Consider the following 19,778-nt stretch of genomic DNA (forward strand, 5'->3'; position numbering starts at 1 on the left):
TTGGTGTCCCTAATTAGTACTAGTCGCGGAGCAACCTAATCAACAGTCTTTAAAGGGATTGCTGGAGCGGGCATCACAGTCGCACATGATTAAGAACATAAGAAATAGGACCAGGAGTGGGCCATATGGCCTCTCGAGCCTGCTCTGCCATTCAATCAGATCATGGCTGATCTTAGACCTCAACTCCACTTTCCAGCCTGATCCCCATATCCCTTGATTCCCCTAGAGTCCAAAAATCTATCCACCTCAGTCTTGAATATATTCAGTGAATCAGAATCCACAGCCTTCTGGGGTAGAGGATTCCAAAGGTTCACAACCCTCTAAGTGAAGAAATTCCTCCTCATCTCAGTCTGGAATGGCCAACCCTTTACCTTGCGACTATGCCCCCTAATTCCAGACTCTCTAACCAGGGGAAACAATCTTTCAGCATCTACTCTGTCAAGCCCCTTCATAATCGTATATTCAATAAGATCACCTCTCATTCTTCTAAACTCCAGACAGTATAGGCCCATTCTACTCATCAGCCCTCATCTGATGCTTGAGCTCGGGCAAGCCTAAGAAACTTGATAATGGTTACATCGTGTTAATGGTTGCACCAAGAGCATTTTGGAAGAGAGGTTTCCCCCATCAGTGTTTTGAAAAGTAGATGTTTTAGATAAGTTGACATACATTACAGGTGTCAGCCTTGGCTCAGTAGGTAGCGCCAAAAGAGGCTTTTCAATTTTAGCAGTTAAATGTTATTAATGTGCACTTTATTTGAAATCTGTACTGTATTTCATAGCTCCTATAAACTGTAAACCAGCCCTGAGCCTTTGGCACGTATTAGCATACAAATTAGTTTATATGTTTATCCCACATAAATTAATACCTGTTTTATACCTCATTTAACCAAACTGTTTCCATCCAATACTAGAGCCTATAATAAAAGATGTGATAACAGAACACTTGGAGTGCATTAACAGAATTGGACAAAGTCAGCATGGGTTTATGAAAGGGAAATCATGCTTAACAAATCTACTGGAGTTTTTTGAGGATGTAACTAGTAGAATAGATAGGGGAGAACCAGTGGATGTGGTGAACTTGGATTTTCAGAAGGCTTTTGATAAGGTCCCACACAAGAGGTTAGTGTGCAAAATTAAAGCACATGGGATTGGGGGGAATATACTGGCATGGATTGAGAAAACAGAGAGTAGGAATAAACGGGTCTTTTTCCGGGTGGCAGACAGTGACTAGTGGGGTACCACAGGGATCAGTGCTTCGACCCCAGCTATTCACAATATATAATCAATGATTTGGATGAGGGAACTAAACGTAACATTTCCAAGTTTGCAGATGACACAAAGCTGGGGTGGAATGTGAGCTGTGAGGAGGATGCAAAGAGGCTCCAATGTGATTTAGACAAGTTGGGTGAGTGGGCAAGAACATGGCAGATGCAGTATAACGTGGATAAATGTGAGGTTATCCACTTTGGTTGTAATAACAGAAAGGCAGATTATTATCTGAATGGTGATAGATTGGGAAAAGGGGAGGTGCAACAAGACCTGGGTGTCCTTGTACACCAGTCGCTGAAAGTGAGCATTCAGGTGCAGCAAGCAGTTAGGAAGGCGAATGGTATGTTGGCCTTCATTGCAAGAGGATTTGAGTACAGGAGCAAGGATGTCTTACTGCAGTTATACAGGACCTTGGTGAGACCACATCTGGAGTATTGTGTGCAGTTTTGGTCTCCTTATCTGAGGAAGGATATCCTTGCCATGGAGGGAGTGCAACGATTCCTGGGATGACAGGACTGACGTATGAGGACAGATTGGGTCGACTAGGCCTGTATTCACTCGGGTTTAGAAGAATGAGAGGTGATCTCATCGAAACATATAAAATTCTAACAGAACTCGACAGACTAGATGCAGGGAGGATGTTCCCGATGACTTGGAAGTCCAGAACCAGGGGTCACAGTCTCAGGATACGGGGTATGCCATTTAGAACCGAGATGAGGAGAAATTTCTTCACTCAGAAAGTGGTGAACCTGTGGAATTCTCTACCTCAGAAGGCAATGGAGGCCAAGTCATTCGATGTATTCAAGAAGGAGATAGATATATTTCTTAATGCTAAAGGGATCAAGGGATATGGGGAAAAAGTGGGAACAGGGTACTGAGTTAGACGATCAGCCATGATCATTTTGAATGGCGGAGCAGGCCCGAAGGGCCGAATGGCCTACTCTTGCTCCTATTTTCCATGTTTCTATGTTTCATCCTTTTTCCACCCTACATCACAATATTTTACTGTTTGCCGAAACAATATTTCAGTGAGCGAGTGGTCAATCAATGGAACATGCTCCCTAGGGTGACGGTGGAAACGGATGGTATTGATTCATTCAAATAAAAATAAGATTTATTTCAGTAAGTAACATTTTGGGATCCAGTATATCAGTAATTTGAGACATGATGTGTGGTGAGTGTAACAGGCTTGGGAGGAACAGGTGACTTTGGACCCATGGTTCCCAAAGCTCTCCACCACTGGGGGTTTTCCTCACCTCATGTCTGGGTCTGTTGGAGACTCAATGATAGAGATTGATTGCTGTGATTAGTCAACAACTCCATTATTGTCATATCACGTGACTACCAGGATGGTAGAAGGCGAACTAGATGGACCTGGGTCTTTTCTCGTCCAGCAATTCCTATGGTCTGTGGAACTTCTCTAATTGATATGCTCCAGAACTAGCTGCGCCTCTAGCCAAGCTGTTCCAGTACAGCTACAACACTGGCATCTACCCGACAATGTGGAAAGTTACCCAGGTATGTCCTGTCCACAAAAAGCAGGACAAATCCAATCCGGCCAATTACCGCCCCATCAGTCTACTCTCAATCATCAACAAAGTGATGGAAGGTGTCGTCGACAGTGCTATCAAGCAGCACTTACTCACCAATAACCTGCTCACCGATGCTCAGTTTGGGTTCCGCCAGGACCACTCAGCTCCAGACCTCATTACAGCCTTGGTCCAAACATGGACAAAAGAGCTGAATTCCAGAGGTGAGGTGAGAGTGACTGCCCTTGACATCAAGGCAGCATTTGACCGAGTGTGGCACCAAGGAGCCCTAGTAAAATTGAAGTCAATGGGAATCAGGGGGAAAACTCTCCAGTGGCTGGAGTCATACCTAGCACAAAGGAAGATGGTAGTGGTTGTTGGATGCCAATCATCTCAGCCCCAGGGCATTGCTGCAGGAGTTCCTCAGGGCAGTGTCCTAGGCCCAACCATCTTCAGCTGCTTCATCAATGACCTTCCCTCCATCATAAGGTCAGAAATGGGGATGTTCGCTGATGACTGCACAGTGCAACCCCTCAGATAATGAAGCAGTCCGAGCCTGCATGCAGCAAGACCTGAACAACATCCAGGCTTGGGCTCATAAGTGGCAAGTAACATTCGCGCCAGATAAGTGCCAGACAATGACCATCTCCAACAAGAGAGAGTCTAACCACCTCCCCTTGACAATCAACGGCATTACCATCGCCGAATCCCCCACCATCAACATCCTGGGGGTCACCATTGACCAGAAACTTAACTGGACCAGCCATATAAATACTGTGGCTACGAGAGCAGGTCAGAGGCTGGGTATTCTGCGGCGAGTGACTCACCTCCTGACTCCCCAAAGCCTTTCCACCATCTACAAGGCACAAGTCAGGAGTGTGATGGAATACTCTCCACTTGCCTGGATGAGTGCAGCTCCAACAACACTCAAGAAGCTCGACACCATCCAAGATAAAGCAGCCCGCTTGATTGGCACCCCATCCACCACCCTAAACATTCACTCCCTTCACCACCGGCGCACTGTGGCTGCAGTGTGCACCATCCACAGGATGCACTGCAGCAACTTGCCAAGGCTTCTTCGACAGCACCTCCCAAACCCGCGACCTCTACCACCTAGAAGGACAAGAGCAGCAGGCGCATGGGAACAACACCACCTGCACGTTCCCCTCCAAGTCACACACCATCCCGACTTGGAAATATATCGCCGTTCCTTCACTGTCGCTGGGTCAAAATCCTGGAACTCCCTTCCTAACAGCACTGTGGGAGAACCGTCACCACACGGACTGCAGCGGTTCAAGAAGGCGGCTCACCACCACCTTCTCGAGGGCAATTAGGGATGGGCAATAAATGCCGGCCTCGCCAGCGACGCCCACATCCCATGAACGAATAAAAAAAAAAGTAAAATTGTAACAGAATTTCTCTTTAATTCCCTTTCTCCACCTGTACAAAGTTGAGAGTGAAGGGAATGACACTGAGCTATGGACTTTCTTGTAGCTGCTATTTTGTTTTGCCCAACATAAGATGCAACTTGAAGGATAGGGGTCTGTGTGCCTGAAAATTTTTCTTTCCTGCCTGCCCATCACCCCACCCACTGACCCCAGAAATAGATAATTTCAGTGCCGTGGGATACATCAAACCGGGGCAACTACATTGAAGTTTTGCAACACATTTCTGTTCTCAAACTAAACTTGCAAATCATTGAATACAAGATTGGGCCAACTTTTAAAAATAGGACAGTCGGATTTAAAAATGACGAATGGAACAGTTGTGAGCAATTGACCAGAACTGTCTGTTGGGAATTAGGCCAAGTGGGGGCTGTGTGCTATCGAGCTCCTTCATTGAGTTACATCGAAACTACAGCACAGAAACAGGCCATTCGGCCCAACTGGTCTAAGCCAGTGTTTATGCTCGAGACGAGCCTCCTCCCTCCCTACTTCTCTAACCCTATTAAGATATCCTTCTATTCCTTTCTCCCTCATGTGCTTATCTAGCTTCCCCTTAAATGCATCTATGCTGTTTGCCTCAACTACTCCTTGTGGTAGCGTGTTCCACATTCTTACCACTCTTTGGGTAAAGAAGTTTCACCTGAATTCCCTATTGGATTTATTAGCGACTATTTTTTATTTATGACCTCTAGTTTTGGACCCCCCCACAAGTGGAAACATTTTCTCTACCCTATCAAACCCTATCATTATCTTAAAGACCTCAGCTTTCTCTTTTCTAAAGATAAGAGCCCCAGCCTGTTCAGCCTGAGAGGATATCCTCTCAGTTCTGGTATCATCCTTGTGAATCTTTTTTGCACCCTCTCTAATGCCTCTACATCCTTTCTATAATACGACCAGAACTGTGCATGATACTCCAAGTGCGGTCTAACCAAGGCTCTATACAAGTTTAACATAACTTCTTTGCTTTTCAATTCTGTCCCTCTTGAAATGAACCCTAGTGCTTGATTTGCCTTATTGTGCACTGATGAAAGACATTTCCAGCTATGTTACTGAAAACCCACAAGAGATTGTTTAGCTTGTTCGAACTCTTCCATTCCTGAGGAATTTGATAATTGTTGTGTATTGTAAAAGATGTCAAGAGATTTGGAAAGAATTTAGCCTTCTGGCATTTCAAAAAACACATCTGGGCCTAAAATGTTGCATGCAGCTTGGCCTTGTAGGCCAGAAGAGGGAGGAGCCAAGCTTGGAAGAAGCCAAAACTGAAATGAGAAATGACATTCTCAATGGAAAAATCAGATACTAACTGGACCACATCAAACTAACCAGACCTCACTCTCCTCTGCCAAAACTATCCACTATTCTATCATCATCCTAGAGAGCAAAGATAACCCCGGGTGTCTTTTCTCCACTACCAATCACCTCCTTTAAACCTCTCTCCCCTGCCCCCTTCACCCTCACCTCTAACAAGAGAACAAGAGAAGCTGGGATTGTTCTCCTTAGAGCAGAGAAGGTTAAGGGAAGATTTGACAGAGGTGTTCAAAGTTATGATGGGTTTTGATATAATATTATAAAAGGTACAGCACAGGAGGAGGCATTCAGCCCATCGTGCCTGTGCCAGCTCTTTGAAAGAGCTATCCAATTAGTCCCACTCCCCTGCTCTTTCCACATAGCCCTGCAAATTTTTTCCCTTCAAGTATTTATCCAATTCCCTTTTGAAAGTTACAATTGAATCTGCTTCATCCACCCTTTCAGGCAGCACATTTCAGATCATCACAACTCGCTGCATAAAAAAATGTTTCCCCATGTTGCCTCTGGTTCTTTTGCCGATCACCTTAAATCTGTGTCCTCTGGTTACTGACCCTTCTGCTACTGGAAACAGTTTCTGCTTATTTACCCTTTCAAAACCGTTTGTGATTTTGAACACCTCTATCAAAATCTCCCCTAACCTTCTCTGTTCTAAGGAGAACAATCCCAGTTCTCCAGTCTCTCCACGTAACTGAAGTCCCTCATCCCTGGTATCATTCTAGTAAATCTCTTCTGTACCCTCTCTAAGGCTTTGACATCCTTCCTAAAGTGCGGTGCCCAGAATTGAACACAATACTCCAGCTGAAGCCTAACCAGTGTTTTATAAAGGTTTAGCATAACTTCCTTACTTTTGTGCTCTTTGCCTCTATTAATAAAGCCCAGGATCCCGTATGCTTAATTAACAGCCTTCTCAACTTGTCCTGGCACCTTCAAAGATTTGTGTATATACACCCCCAGGTATCTCTGTTTCTGCACCCCCTTTAAAATTGTACTATTTAGTTTATATTGCCTGTCCTCATTCTTCCTACCAAAATGTATCACTTCACACTTTTCTGCATTAAATTTCACCTGCCATGTGTCTGCCCATTTCACCAGTCTGTATATGTCCCCCCTGAAGTCTGTCACCATCCTCCACATTGTTTACTACATTTCCAAGTTTTGTGTCATCTGCAAGCTTTGAAATTATACCCTCTATATCTAAGTCCAGGTCCGGGTAAATAAGGATAAACTGTTTCCATTGAAAAAGTGTCAGTAACCAGAAGGCACAGATTTAAGGTAATTGGCAAAAGAACCAGAGGGGATATAAGGAGAATTTTTTTTTACGCAGCAAGTAGTTATGATCTGGAATGCACTGCCTGAAAGGACGGTGGAAGCAGATTCAATAATAACTTTCAAAAGGGAGTTGGATAACTACTTGAAGGGGAAAATTTTGCAGGGCTATGGGGAAAGAGCAGAGGGTGTGGGACTAATTGGGTAACTTTTTCAAAGAGAAGTACAGGCATGATGGGCTGAATGGCCTCCTACTGTGCTGTATCATTCTATGATTCTAAGTGCGAGGAACTCATTGACTGTTTTGTCACTGATTGAGATCATCCCTTCAGCTACTGCTTCCCTTTGCTTACCAAGCCAGCCCACCCTCCAAGACCCTCACCCCATCCTAGTCCTGAACCCCCAAGACAGCTGAAGGCATATCCACCAGTGCTAAGACGAAAGGATTGGAGGGGAATGGGAATGCATAAGAGGCCAGAGTCAAAGGAAGAAACAGTTGGGGGAGAGGGTCATTGAAGGGCTGGAGGAGATAACGGATTGGGGGAGGTGGGTGGTGGTGGTGAGACCATGAAGGGGTTTAAACAAAAGGCTGTGGATGCTTGGTCAATTGAAATTTTCAAGACTGAGATCGATAAAGTTTTGTTAAGTAAGGGTAAAAAGAAAGAATTTGCATTTATATAGTGCCTTTCACAATCTCAGGATGTTCCAATGCATTTTACAGCCGTTGAAGTACTTTTGAAGTGTAGTCACTGTTGTAATGTAGGGGACGCGGCAGCCAATTTGCGCACAGCAAAGTCCCACAAACAGCAATGTGATAATGACCAGATAATCTATTTTTGTGATGTTGTTTCATGGATAAATATTTGCGAGGACACCAGGAGAACTCCCCTGTCCTTCAAATAGTGCCATGGGATCTTTTACATCCTCCTGTGAGGGCAAACGAAAGACGGCACCTCCGACAGCGCAGCACTCTCTCAGCACTACATTGGAGTGTCAGCCTGGATTATGCTCTCAAGTCTCTGGAATGGGGTTTGAATCCATATCCTTCTGACTCAAAGGTGAGAGTGCTCCCACTGAGCCAAGACTGACACCTATCAAGGGCATGGAGGGATAGGGAACAGATGTGGGTAGAAGGAGTTGAGGTATGGGTCAGAGAGATGCATTGGTATCTGACCTGGTTCATCCCCAACAGTTCCGTAACACAGGATTCTGTGCTCTACAGGCTGTTCCCTGGGACACACACCGAGACAGATATCAACTGCTGCTGGAAGACCATCAACTTGGTGAAGGAGGCCCTTTGATCCACCCGAAACCTGCTGGTCTTCCAGCTGAAGGAGCTGTCCATGACTGAGTGTTGCTGACTGGCACATTCCAAGGTCAAGGAGTATGTGCTGTGGGACGCACTGAGGCTAGGTACGACCTATGCAAAGGCTCTGTGGGGAAAGGCCACCGTGTAAAGCCACCCCACTTTGTATTGTATTGTACACCATGAATCATAAGGAATATTCTGTGTTTGAATTGTAATATTGAGATCGCATTGTATACAATCTGTAACGTATTAGTTTTGAATTGTACTGGTTTGAAATTGTGATATTTACATTGAACTTGTGTATCTTTAAATTCTATGAAATAAAGTATATTTTAAAATAAAAAAATAGATCAGCCATGATTTAATTGAATGGCAGAACCGGCTCAAGGGGCTGAATGGTCAAATCCTGTTCCTATATAATTGAAGTTGAACTTCATATGTATTAATTTGTCCTGAGTTGCGCTCAAGTGTCATTATGCACGCAAATTCAAACTATTTAAACTCTTTCATCTTGTCCATGTGTGGAGATTTCCCCCCTCCCTGTTGATGAAAACCAGTCCCTTACATTCTACTGGCTGTAGGGTTGCCAACCCTCCAGGATTGTCCTGGAGTCTCCAGTAATTGAAGATTAATCTCCAGGACGCCGCTACAAGCAAAAACCTAGGTCAAAAATCATAGCAGCATTAAAAAAATGCTTTTCATTTTCTTCGAAAACTTTGATTTAGTAGTTATAAAAATATTGGAGATCAAAAAAAGGCTGTCCATCATCCAGTCCATAACAAAGGGTCTGTTCACTTTCAAATTGGCATGGGAATGCAGAGCATCGCGAGGATGGACATGTCGGGCGAACGATGGTGGGAGCGTGGGGGTGGGGAAGTGGGGGGATGGGAGGTGATGTGATGAAACCCCCTGGAATACATCCAATCAACCCTAGCTGGTGGCCAAGAGACTGCGCTGTCTGATTGATGAACCAAATCGGTGGATACATCGCTTGTGCGAGTCCTTGATGTGACCCAGTTGGGAGACAATTCTTTAAATGCCCGAAGGAAAAACAAGTTTTCTCAAACTTTACGATGGTCTCCTTCTGTGTTGTAAATTTCTAAGAGTACATTTTTATTTTTGCAAGCTTTCAATAATGAAGGAGTAAAATATCCAGCCCAAGAACCAAGAAAGTTACTCAATAGCCTTTTAAACCCGCTACAGGTACCAAAGCCCCTTCCCAACCATTATTACAGATTAGGTGTGGCTTCAATGGACCATTACACGCAGCCAATCAGTGCGCATGCGCCAAGTGCGCAGTCACGTGGACGCCCCGGCGCCGCGCCTGCGCAGTGGCTCCCCGGCGCCATTTTGTGCCGGTTGCTTTTCCCGCCCAGAAGCGGCAGCTCGAGGCCCCGGGCGCCGCCTCCTCACTCCGCCCCGCCCGCCCGATGTTGAAGAAAGCGGCCAGCAGCGAGGATGCGGGGCGATCCACTCCGTCCTCGGAGCCCGTCCGGCCTCCGCGCTACGCCTTCGGGCTGTTGGAAACACCGTGCCCCGGAGGAAGAGGAGGAGGAGGAGGCCGCAGCTCCAGTTCTTCAACCGGGCGGCCGGCCACGGCCACGGCCTCGGGCTCCGGCCCGACCCACAGTAACCACACGGCCAGCGGCTTCACCCCCAGCGGCTTCAGCAACGGCTTAACGAGAGGTGAGGGGCGGCCGGCGGGGCTGCGCGTTCGACGTGAGGGAGGGAGGAAGGAAGGAGTGCGCGCTCCCGGGCGCCGGGGACGGCCTGCTAGTTTTCGACGCGCGCCCCCGTGAATGGCCATGCGCCCGCGTGCGCCCTTCACAAGCGCGCAACCGCGATTTTTCTCGACGCGTGTCGCCCCCCCCCCCCCAGCTCTTAGTGCGCGCTCCAGGTGGGTGAGGCTCCTACCGGGAGCGCGCCTCCTCCAGCTCTTAGTGCGCGCTCCAGGTGGGTGAGGCTCCTACCGGGAGCGCGCCTCCTCCAGCTCTTCGTGCGCGCTCCAGGTGGGTGAGGCTCCTACCGGGAGCGCGCCTCCTCCAGCTCTTCGTGCGCGCTCCAGGTGGGTGAGGCTCCTACCGGGAGCGCGCCTCCTCCAGCTCTTCGTGCGCGCTCCAGGTGGGTGAGGTTCCTACCGGGAGCGCGCACCCCTCCTCCCCCTCCCCCCATGAATGAATCTACAAACTTAAACCCAATAGGGTGCCCTCTTGTTGACCTTTGCCGACTGGACCTAGTCAGTGTTACCAGACGCCAGTTATACTGCACCGCCCACTCCGAAACCTGGGGCTGTAGAGGGTGAAGCACTCACCACCCGCACCCTAACCCCCCCCCCCCTGCCTGCTAGGTGTCGTTGGCTCCAGACCCGGCAATGCCTCGAATTTATAATTCCCATCTTTGTTTTCAAATCCCTCTGTAGTGACTCATTTATTTTTATACATGAAATGTACTTTCACGCACACCGTAATTGCAATGACTCTGCACGAAGCTCGCATGACAACGCTAAGCCGATCAGCGTTAATACCAGCCCTCGCAACGAAGCCTGGCAACCTCCAACATTTACTTCATTTGTAGCTGGACTCTCTTAGCGGACGGCGATGTTTTCAGCTACTCATCATTTTGGTACACACCACGCGGTTTTTGTACTTCAACATTTTATCGCGAATCCGTTCTATTTGCGGGGACTTTTGACCAAGGTTCGCAAATCTTGCAGTTTGGGCTCGACGAGAGCTTAATTCAGCTTTTTGGACAATCATCCGTACGGCAGTCGTGCATTGCACACTTTTGCGGACTTAATTCCAATGTGTACTGCTAGCGAAGCGAAGCCACATTGGACTTTATCAAAGTAGTATCCGTAAACACGCGAGTGCGGTACTTTCTCAGCACTATCTTCTTTGTTTACGACGCCATCTTCCTTCAAATCTCGTCTACAGAATTTATATTTGAGTGAGTGAATATTAACATTAGCTTAAGTTGATATTCATCACATTGGTGACCCCAATGTGATCTGACGAGATTTTAGATCTAGACCCTACTAGAGTTTTACTAGGCTTGGACATTTTTTTTTGCTATTTATGAATTTTAGTTTAGATTACCTTTTAGTCTAGCTTGAGTCATTTTTGACTTTTTCATAATGACGACGGATGCAGAGACATCCCCCACTCAACAGGCTCCTGTGGCAGCAGTCAGCCTTAAACTGCCACCCTTTTGGTCTAACGACCCAACAATTTGGCTCGCTCAGGTGGAGGCGCAGTTCATGACCAGAGGTATAACAGCTCAGGCAACTAAGTACACCTAAGTCATCGCCTCGCTACAACCTGAGATCGCCAGGACGTTAGAGACCTGCTAATGGACAAACCCGACAGCGTCCTTATGAAGTACTGAAGGTGAAACGTACTTCGGCTTTGGAGCAGAAACGTCTTCACCAACTACTGTTCTCGGAGGAACTTGGGGATCGAACGCCTTCACAGCTCCTATGACGCTTGAAGCAGCTGTTGGGCCAGAACACCATGGGGGACAGTATTTTGAAGCAACTTTTCCTACAGAGGTTGCCCTCCAGCTCATCCTGGCGTCAACCAGCGACAGCGTCAAGATTGAACAACTTGCCAGCATCGCTGATAAAGTCTTGGAAGTCACTGTACCGCCATCCTCCATCGCTACAGTGACCACTCCAGCATCACTAGTGGGAGCAGCTTCAGCTGGAAGTGAGGTGCACCGACTCAGCTCACAAGTCGACAGACTCACAGCTCAAGTGCAAGCCTTGACCTGCCAGCTGCAAGGCCGTCAGAGCTGTGAACATGACTGAGATAGTTCGAAAGAGCGTAAAAGATGGTCTTCATGTAGCCCGAGTGCTCAACAGCATGCCGGCGGAGTGTGCTGGTACCACTGGCATTTTGGGCGAGACGCCCACAAGTTTACCCCTTCTTGCACGTATGTAGAGCAGCCGAGACAGAGTCAGGGAAACGACCAGGCCAGCAGCTGAAGGCGACAAGTGTAGCCTGTCATGACAACGAAGGTCGCCTATTTTACGACACAGACAATTACTCTGGCAACCGTTTCTTGATAGACACTGGTGCAGAGGTTAGAGTTCTTCCTTCAACTCCAGAAGAACTCCGTCACCCTATTTCGACCGTTTTTTCACTCCAAGCGGCTAATAAGTCGTCTATCGCCGCGTTTGGAGAGAGGTCAGTAACTCTGAATGTTGGTTTGCGTCTAGTTTGTTGTTGGATTTTTATTGTTGCAGATATCCAGACACCCATCATCAGAGCTGATTTCCTGAGGCATTTTGGTTGGTTAGTGGAAGTCAAACATCGAAAGCTCATTGATTCCACGACCAGTCTAACTGTCCACGTGTCGCTTCACTTGTTCCATCCGTCAGCCCAGTGTTCGTTAAGCTTGATAACGCTGCAAGTTTTGACACCCTCCTTCAACAATATCGAGAGGTTACTCGACCTATTTACGGTGAAACGTCAATCAAGCACTCCACTGCACATCACATTGACACTCGTGGACCACCCATCGCAGCTCGACCACGCTGTCTTTGCACTGGATCATTACAATGTTGGCTCGGTAGCACCATTACTGACTGAGCTGGCCGAGCCCTGAACCCCCATCACTTTCCTGTACTATTTCCTTGTCTTTTCTCTTTATCAATCTAAACTTCGCCCCACCTGAGCTCCCCCCCGCCCCCCGCCATTTAGTTTAAAGCCTTCTCTACCGCCCTAGTTATTCAGTTTGCCAGAACACTGGTCCCAGCATGGTTCAGGTGAAGCCCGTCCCAACGGAACAGCTCCCTCTTTCCCCAGTACTGGTGCCAGTGCCCCATGAATCAAAACCCACTTCTCCCACATCAATCTTTGAGCCACGCATTCATCTCTCTGATCTGATTTACCCTGTGCCAATTTGCTCGTGGCTCAGGAAATAATCCGGAGATTATCACCTTTGTGGTTCTGCTTTTTAATTTAGTCCTTAGCTACTCAAACTCCCTCAGCAGAACCTCTTTCTTAGTCCTACCTATGTCGTTGGTACCTACGTGGACCACGACAACTGGATCCTCCCCCTCCCGCTCCAAGTTTCTCTCCAGCCCTGAGGAGATGTCCTTAACCCTGGCACCGGGTAGGCAACACAGCCTTCGGGACTCTCGCTCTTGGCTGCAGAGAACAGTGTCTATCCCGCTAACTGTACTGTCGCTTACTACAACCACATTCCTTTTTACTCCACCCCCCACTTGAATGGCCCCCTGAACCACGGTGCTGTGGCCAGTTTGCTCATCCTCCATGCAGTCCCTGCACTGGTCGACAAGGCCTGCAAGAACCTCATATCTATTGGACAAGTGCAGAGGCTGAGGATCCTGCAATGCTACCTCCTGGATCCCCATACCTGCCTCACTCGCAGTCACACCCTCCTGTCCCTGACCACGTGCCAATTCTACAGTATTTTGTCTAAGGGGCGTGACTGCCTACTGGATAAAAGTGTCCGGGTAACTTCCTCCCTCCCTGATGCCTCGCAATTTTTGCAGCTTGGACTCCAGCTCCTCAACTCGGAGCCGAAGTTCCTCGAACTGCAGACACTTGACCTCGTCCTCACCAATCTACCTGTTGCAGATGCATCTGTCCATGACAGTATTGGTACGAGTGACCACCGCACAGTCCTTGTGGAGACGAAGTCCTGTCTTTGCACTGAGGACACCATCCAACGTGCTAAATGGGGTAGATTCAGAACAGATCTAGCAGCTCAAAACTGGGCATCCGTGAGGCACTGTGGGCCATCAGCAGCAGCAGAATTGTATTCCAGCACAATCTGTAATCTCATGGGCCAGCATATTCCTCAATCTACCATTACCAACAAGCAAGGGGATCAACCCTGGTTCAATGAGGAGTGTAGAAGAGCATGCCAGGAGCAACAACAGGCGTGCCTAAAAATGCGGTGCCAACCTGGTGAAGCTACAACGCAGGACTACATGCATGCTAAACAGTGGAAGCAACATGCTCTCGACAGAGCTAAGCGATTCCACAACCAACGGACCAGATCAAAGCTCTGCAGTCCTGCCACATCCATTGTGAATGGTGCTGGACAATTAAACAACTAACAGGAGGAGAAGACCCCATGAACATCCCCATCCTCAATGATGGCAGAGTCTAGCATGTGAGTGCAAAAGACAAGGCTGAAGCATTTGCAGCCATCTTCAGCCAGAAGTGCCGAGTGCATGATCCGTCTCGGCCTCCTCCTGATATCCCCACAGTCACGGAAGCCAGTCTTCAGCCAATTCGATTCACTCCACGTGATATCAAGAAACGGCTAAGTGCACTGGATACATCAACGGCTATGGGCCCCGACAACATCCCAGCTGTAGTGCTGAAGACTTGAGCTCCAGAACGAGCCGCGCCTCCAGCCAAGCTAGAGCCAGTACAGCTACCAACTGGTATCTATCCAACAATGTGGAAAATTGCCCAGGTATGTCCTGTCCACAAAAAGCAGGACAAATCGAATCTGGCCAATTACCGCCCCATCGGTCTACTCTCAAACATCAGCAAAGTGATGGAAGGTGTCGTTGACAGTACTATCACCAATAACCTGCTCACCGATGCTCAGTTTGGGTTCCGCCAGGACTACTCGGCTCCAGACCTCATTACAGCTTTGGTCCAAACATGGACAGAAGAGCTGAATTCCAGAGATGTGATGAGAGTGACTGCCTGTGACATCAAGGTAGCATTTGACCGAGTGTGGTACCAAGGAGCCCTAGTAAAATTGAAGTCAATGGGAATCAGGGGGAAAACTCTCCAGTGGCTGGAGTCATACCTAGCACAAAGGAAGATGGTAGTGGTTGTTGGTGGCCAATCTTCTCAGCCCCAGGACATTGCTGCAGGAGTTCCTCAGGGCAGTATCCTTGGCCCAACTATCTTCAGCTGCTTCATTAATGACCTTTCCTCCATCATAAGGTCAGAAATGGGGATGTTCGCTGATGATTGCACAGTGTTCAGTTCCATTCGCAACCCCTCAGATAATGAAGCAGTCTGTGCCCGCATGCATCAAGACCTGGACAACATCCAGGCTTGGGCTAATAAGTGGCAAGTAACATTCGCGCCAGATAAGTGCCAGGCAATGACCATCTCCAACAAGAGAGAATCTAACCACCTCCCCTTGACATTCAACAACATTACCATCGCCGAATCCCCCACCATCAACATCCTGGGGGTCACAATTGATCAGAAACTTAACTGGACCAGCCATATAAATACTGTGGCTACGAGAGCAGGTCAGAGGCTGGGTATTCTGCAGCGAGTGACTCACCTCCTGACTCCCCAAACCCTTCCACCATCTACTAGGCACAAGTGAGGAGTGTGATGGAATACTCTCCACTTGCCTGGATGAGTGCAGCTCCAACAACACACAAGAAGCTCGATACCATCCAGGACAAAGCAGCCCGCTTGATTAGCACCCCATCCACCACCCTAAACGTTCACCACCGGCGCACCGTGGCTGCAGTGTGTACCATCCACAGGATGCACTGCAGCAAATCGCCAAGGCTTCTTCGACAGCACCTCTCAAACCCGCGACCTTTACCACCTAGAAGGACAAGAGCAGCAGGCACATGGGAACAACACCACCTGCACGCTCCCCTCCAGGTCACACACCATTCTGACTTGGAAATATATCGCCGTTCCTTCATTGTTGCTGGGCCAAAATCCTGGAACTCCCTTGCTAACAGCACTGTGGGAGAACCTTCACCAGACGGACTGCAGCAATTCAAGAAAGCGGCTCACTACCACCTTCTTTAGGGCAATTAGGGTTGGGCAGTAAATGCTGACTTTGCCAGCGATGCCCACATCCCATGAAAATAAAATAAATGTTGTGAAAGCAGAGTTCGACCACATGCACGAGCTTGGTATAATTTGACCTTCAGGTAGTAACTGGTCCTCACCTCTGCACATGGTTCCGAAGAACACGCCTGGATACTGGCGGCCGTGTGGTAACTACTGTGCATTGAACCGGAGCACAGTAACGGATCGTTATCCTATACTGAATGTTGGTTTACGCTGAGTTTGCTTTTGGGTTTTTATTGTTGCAGATGTCCAGACACTCATCATCGGAGCTGATATCCTGAGGCATTTCGGTCTGTTAGTGGCAGTCAAACATCAAAAGCTCATTGATTGCACGACCAGTCTGACTGTTCACATTTAGCTTCACTTATTCCATCCATCAGCCCAATGTTCATTAATAGAATCATAGAAGTTTTCAACATGGAAACAGGCCCTTCGGCCCAACATGTCCATGTCGCCCAGTTTATACCACTAAGCTAGTCCCAATTGCCTGCACTTGGCCCATATCCCTCTATACCCATCTTACCCATGTAACTGTCCAAATGCTTTTTAAAAGACAAAATTGTACCCGCCTCTACTACTGCCTCTGGCAGCTCGTTCCAGACACTCACCACCCTTTGAGTGAAAAAATTGCCCCTCTGGACCCTTTTGTATCTCTCCCCTCTCACCTTAAATCTATGCCCCCTCGTTATAGACTCCCCTACCTTTGGGAAAAGATTTTGACTATCTACCTTATCTATGCCCCTCATTATTTTATAGACTTCTATAAGATCACCCCTAAACCTCCTACTCTCCAGGGAAAAAAGTCTCAGTCTATCCAACCTCTCCCTATAAGTCAAACCATCAAGTCCCGGTAGCATCCTCGTAAATCTTTTCTGCACTCTTTCTAGTTTAATTTTATCCTTTCTATAATAGGGTGACCAGAACTGTACACAGTATTCCAAGTGTGGCCTTACTAATGTCTTGTACAACTTCAACAAGACATCCCAACTCCTGTATTCATTGTTCTGACCAATGAAACCAAGCATGCTGAATGTCTTCTTCACCACCCTATCCACCTGTGACTCCACTTTCAAGGAGCTATGAACCTGTACTCCTAGATCTCTTTGTTTTATAACTCTCCCCAACGCCCTACCATTAACGGAGTAGGTCCTGGCCTGATTCGATCTACCAAAATGCATCACCTCACATTTATCTAAATTAAACTCCATCTGCCATTCATCGGCCCACTGGCCCAATTTATCAAGATCCCGTTGCAATCCTAGATAACCTTCTTCACTGTCCACAATGCCACCAATCTTGGTGTCATCTGCAGACTTACTAACCATGCCTCCTAGATTCTCATCCAAATCATTAATATAAATAACAAATAACAGCGAACCCAGCACCGATCCCTGAGGCACACTGTTGGTCACAGGCCTCCAGTCTGAAAAACATCCCTCCACAACCACCTTCTGTCTTCTGTCGTCAATCCAATTTTGTATCCAATTGGCTACCTCACCTTGGATCCCGTGAGATTTAACCTTATGTAACAACCTACCATGCGGTACCTTGTCAAAGGCTTTGCTAAAGTCCATGTAGACCACGTCTACTGCACAGCCCTCATCTCTTCTTGGTTACCCCTTCAAAAAACTCAATCAAATTTGTGAGACATGATTTTCCTCTCAAAACCATGCTGACTGTTCCTAATCAGTCCCTGCCTCTCCAAATGCCTGTAGATCCTGTCTCTCAGAATACCCTCTAACAACTTACCCACTACAGATGTCAGGCTCACCGGTCTGTAGTTCCCAGGCTTTTCCCTGCCACCCTTCTTAAACAAAGGCACAACATTTGCTACCCTCCAATCTTCAGGCACCTCACCTGTAGCTGTCGATGATTCAAATATCTCTGCTTGGGGACCCGCAATTTCCTCCCTAACCTCCCATAACGTCCTGGGATACATTTCATCAGGTCCCGGAGATTTATCTACCTTGATGCGCGTTAAGACTTCCAGCACCTCCCTCTCTGTAATATGTACACTCCTCAAGACATCACTATTTATTTCCCCAAGTTCCCTAACATCCATGCCTTTCTCAACCGTAAATACCGATGTGAAATATTCATTTAGGATCTCACCCATCTCTTGTGGTTCCGCACATAGATGACCTTGTTGATCCTTAAAAGGCCCTACTCTCTCCCTAGTTACTCTTTTGCCCTTTATGTATTTGTAGAAGCTCTTTGGATTCACCTTTGCCTTATCTGCCAAAGCAATCTCATGTCCCCTTTTTGCCCTCCTGATTTCTCTCTTAACTCTACTCCGGCAATCTCTGTACTCTTCAAGGGATCCACTTGATCCCAGCTGCCTATGCATGTCATACGCCTCCTCCTTCTTTTTGACTAGGGCCTCAATCTCCCGAGTCATCCAAGGTTCCCTACTTCTACCAGCCTTGCCCTTCACTTTATAAGGAATGTGCTTACCCTGAACCCTGGTTAACACACTTTTGAAAGCCTCCCACTTACCAGACGTCCCTTTGCCTGCCAACAGACTCTCCCAATCAACTTCTGAAAGTTCCTGTCTAATACCATCAAAATTGGCCTTTCCCCAATTTAGAATTTTAACTTTTGGGCCAGACCTATCATTCTCCATAGCTATCTTAAAACTAATGGAATTATGATCACTAGTCCCAGCCTGATAACGCTGCAAGTTTTGACACCCCCTTCTTCAGACAAGCATCTTCAGGACTTTGCTACTGGTTTACAAGGGAAGCGAGTTTTCTCAAAGTTGGATTTGGTCCAGGCCTACCATCAGATCCCTGTAGAGCCAGCTGATGTACATAAGACTGCTATTGCCACTCCTTTTGGACTTTTCAAGTTTGTGCGCATGCCTTTTGGGCTACGTAACACTGCACAAACCTTCCTACAATGAAGTTATGCGCAGTCTTCCATTCATGTACATGTATCACAGAATGGTGTCGTCATCAACCCTGCCAAGAGTCAGTTTGGATTCCCTTCCTTACAGTTTCTGGGTCACCAGGTCTAGGAGCTCCGTGCCTGTCCACTTACTGACAAAATCAAGGTGATCCAAGACTCTCTGGCACCTACGTCAGTATGTAAGCTGCTTGAGTTTCTTGGCATGGTGAACTTCTACCGGACGTTCATACCGAACTGCGCAGGCATCCTAAGCCCACTCTCTGATCTCCTCACACGACAAGGAAGGAAGTTGAACGAGTCCTTACCCTAGACAGACGAGTGTGCTACGGTTTTTAACATGGTGAGGTCCACCCTTGCATAAGCTACTATGCTGGTACACCCCAAACCAGATACTCCACTCTACATCATGGCCTGATGTCGCCGTGGGTGGGGTACTCCAAAAATGTGTAGACAGAAGGTGGGAGCCCATTTCCTTTTTCTCTCAGAGGCTGCAACTAGCAGAGATGAGATATAGCACCTTCAGTCGCGAGCTGTTGGCCGTCTACCTGGCAATCCGCAACTTCCATCACTCACTGGAGGATAGGCATTTCTGCATGTACGCCGATCACAAGCCTCTGACTCACTCTTTCCAGTTTAAGCCTGATCACTACTCACCACGAGAAGTTCATCACCTTGACTACATGTCCCAATTTACCACTGACATATGCCGTATTAGTGGTAAAGAGAACACGGTAGCAGATGCTCTTTCACGTATGGATGTCAAAGCTTTCAACACACCACCCTCCATCGATTTTGACAAGTTAGCCAAAGCGCAACCGGGAGACCGGGAACTTCAACAGCTGAGAGCTAGCTCCATATCACTCCAGTTCAGCGAGGAGCCTCTCCTTACTTCAAAGGGTAAGGTTGTTTGTGACCTTTCT

At 47.5% G+C, this 19,778-nt stretch overlaps 1 protein-coding gene across 1 annotated transcript in view; it reads left to right on the plus strand.

Moving 5' to 3' along the window:
• Positions 1-11,925: 11,925 nt before the first annotated feature.
• Positions 11,926-19,778, plus strand: part of msh4 (mutS homolog 4) — a 69,361-nt gene continuing 61,508 nt past the window's right edge. The window contains exons 1-6 of the mRNA XM_067990848.1: positions 11,926-12,058; positions 13,411-13,755; positions 16,032-16,097; positions 16,197-16,241; positions 18,654-18,757; positions 19,344-19,755. Of these exons, the coding sequence (XP_067846949.1) occupies positions 11,926-12,058; positions 13,411-13,755; positions 16,032-16,097; positions 16,197-16,241; positions 18,654-18,757; positions 19,344-19,755 (1,105 nt within the window). The remainder of the gene's footprint in view (positions 12,059-13,410; positions 13,756-16,031; positions 16,098-16,196; positions 16,242-18,653; positions 18,758-19,343; positions 19,756-19,778) is intronic.

Source organism: Heptranchias perlo, chromosome 9 (assembly GCF_035084215.1).
Source record: "Heptranchias perlo isolate sHepPer1 chromosome 9, sHepPer1.hap1, whole genome shotgun sequence".
In the NCBI taxonomy this organism is placed as follows: domain Eukaryota; kingdom Metazoa; phylum Chordata; class Chondrichthyes; order Hexanchiformes; family Hexanchidae; genus Heptranchias; species Heptranchias perlo.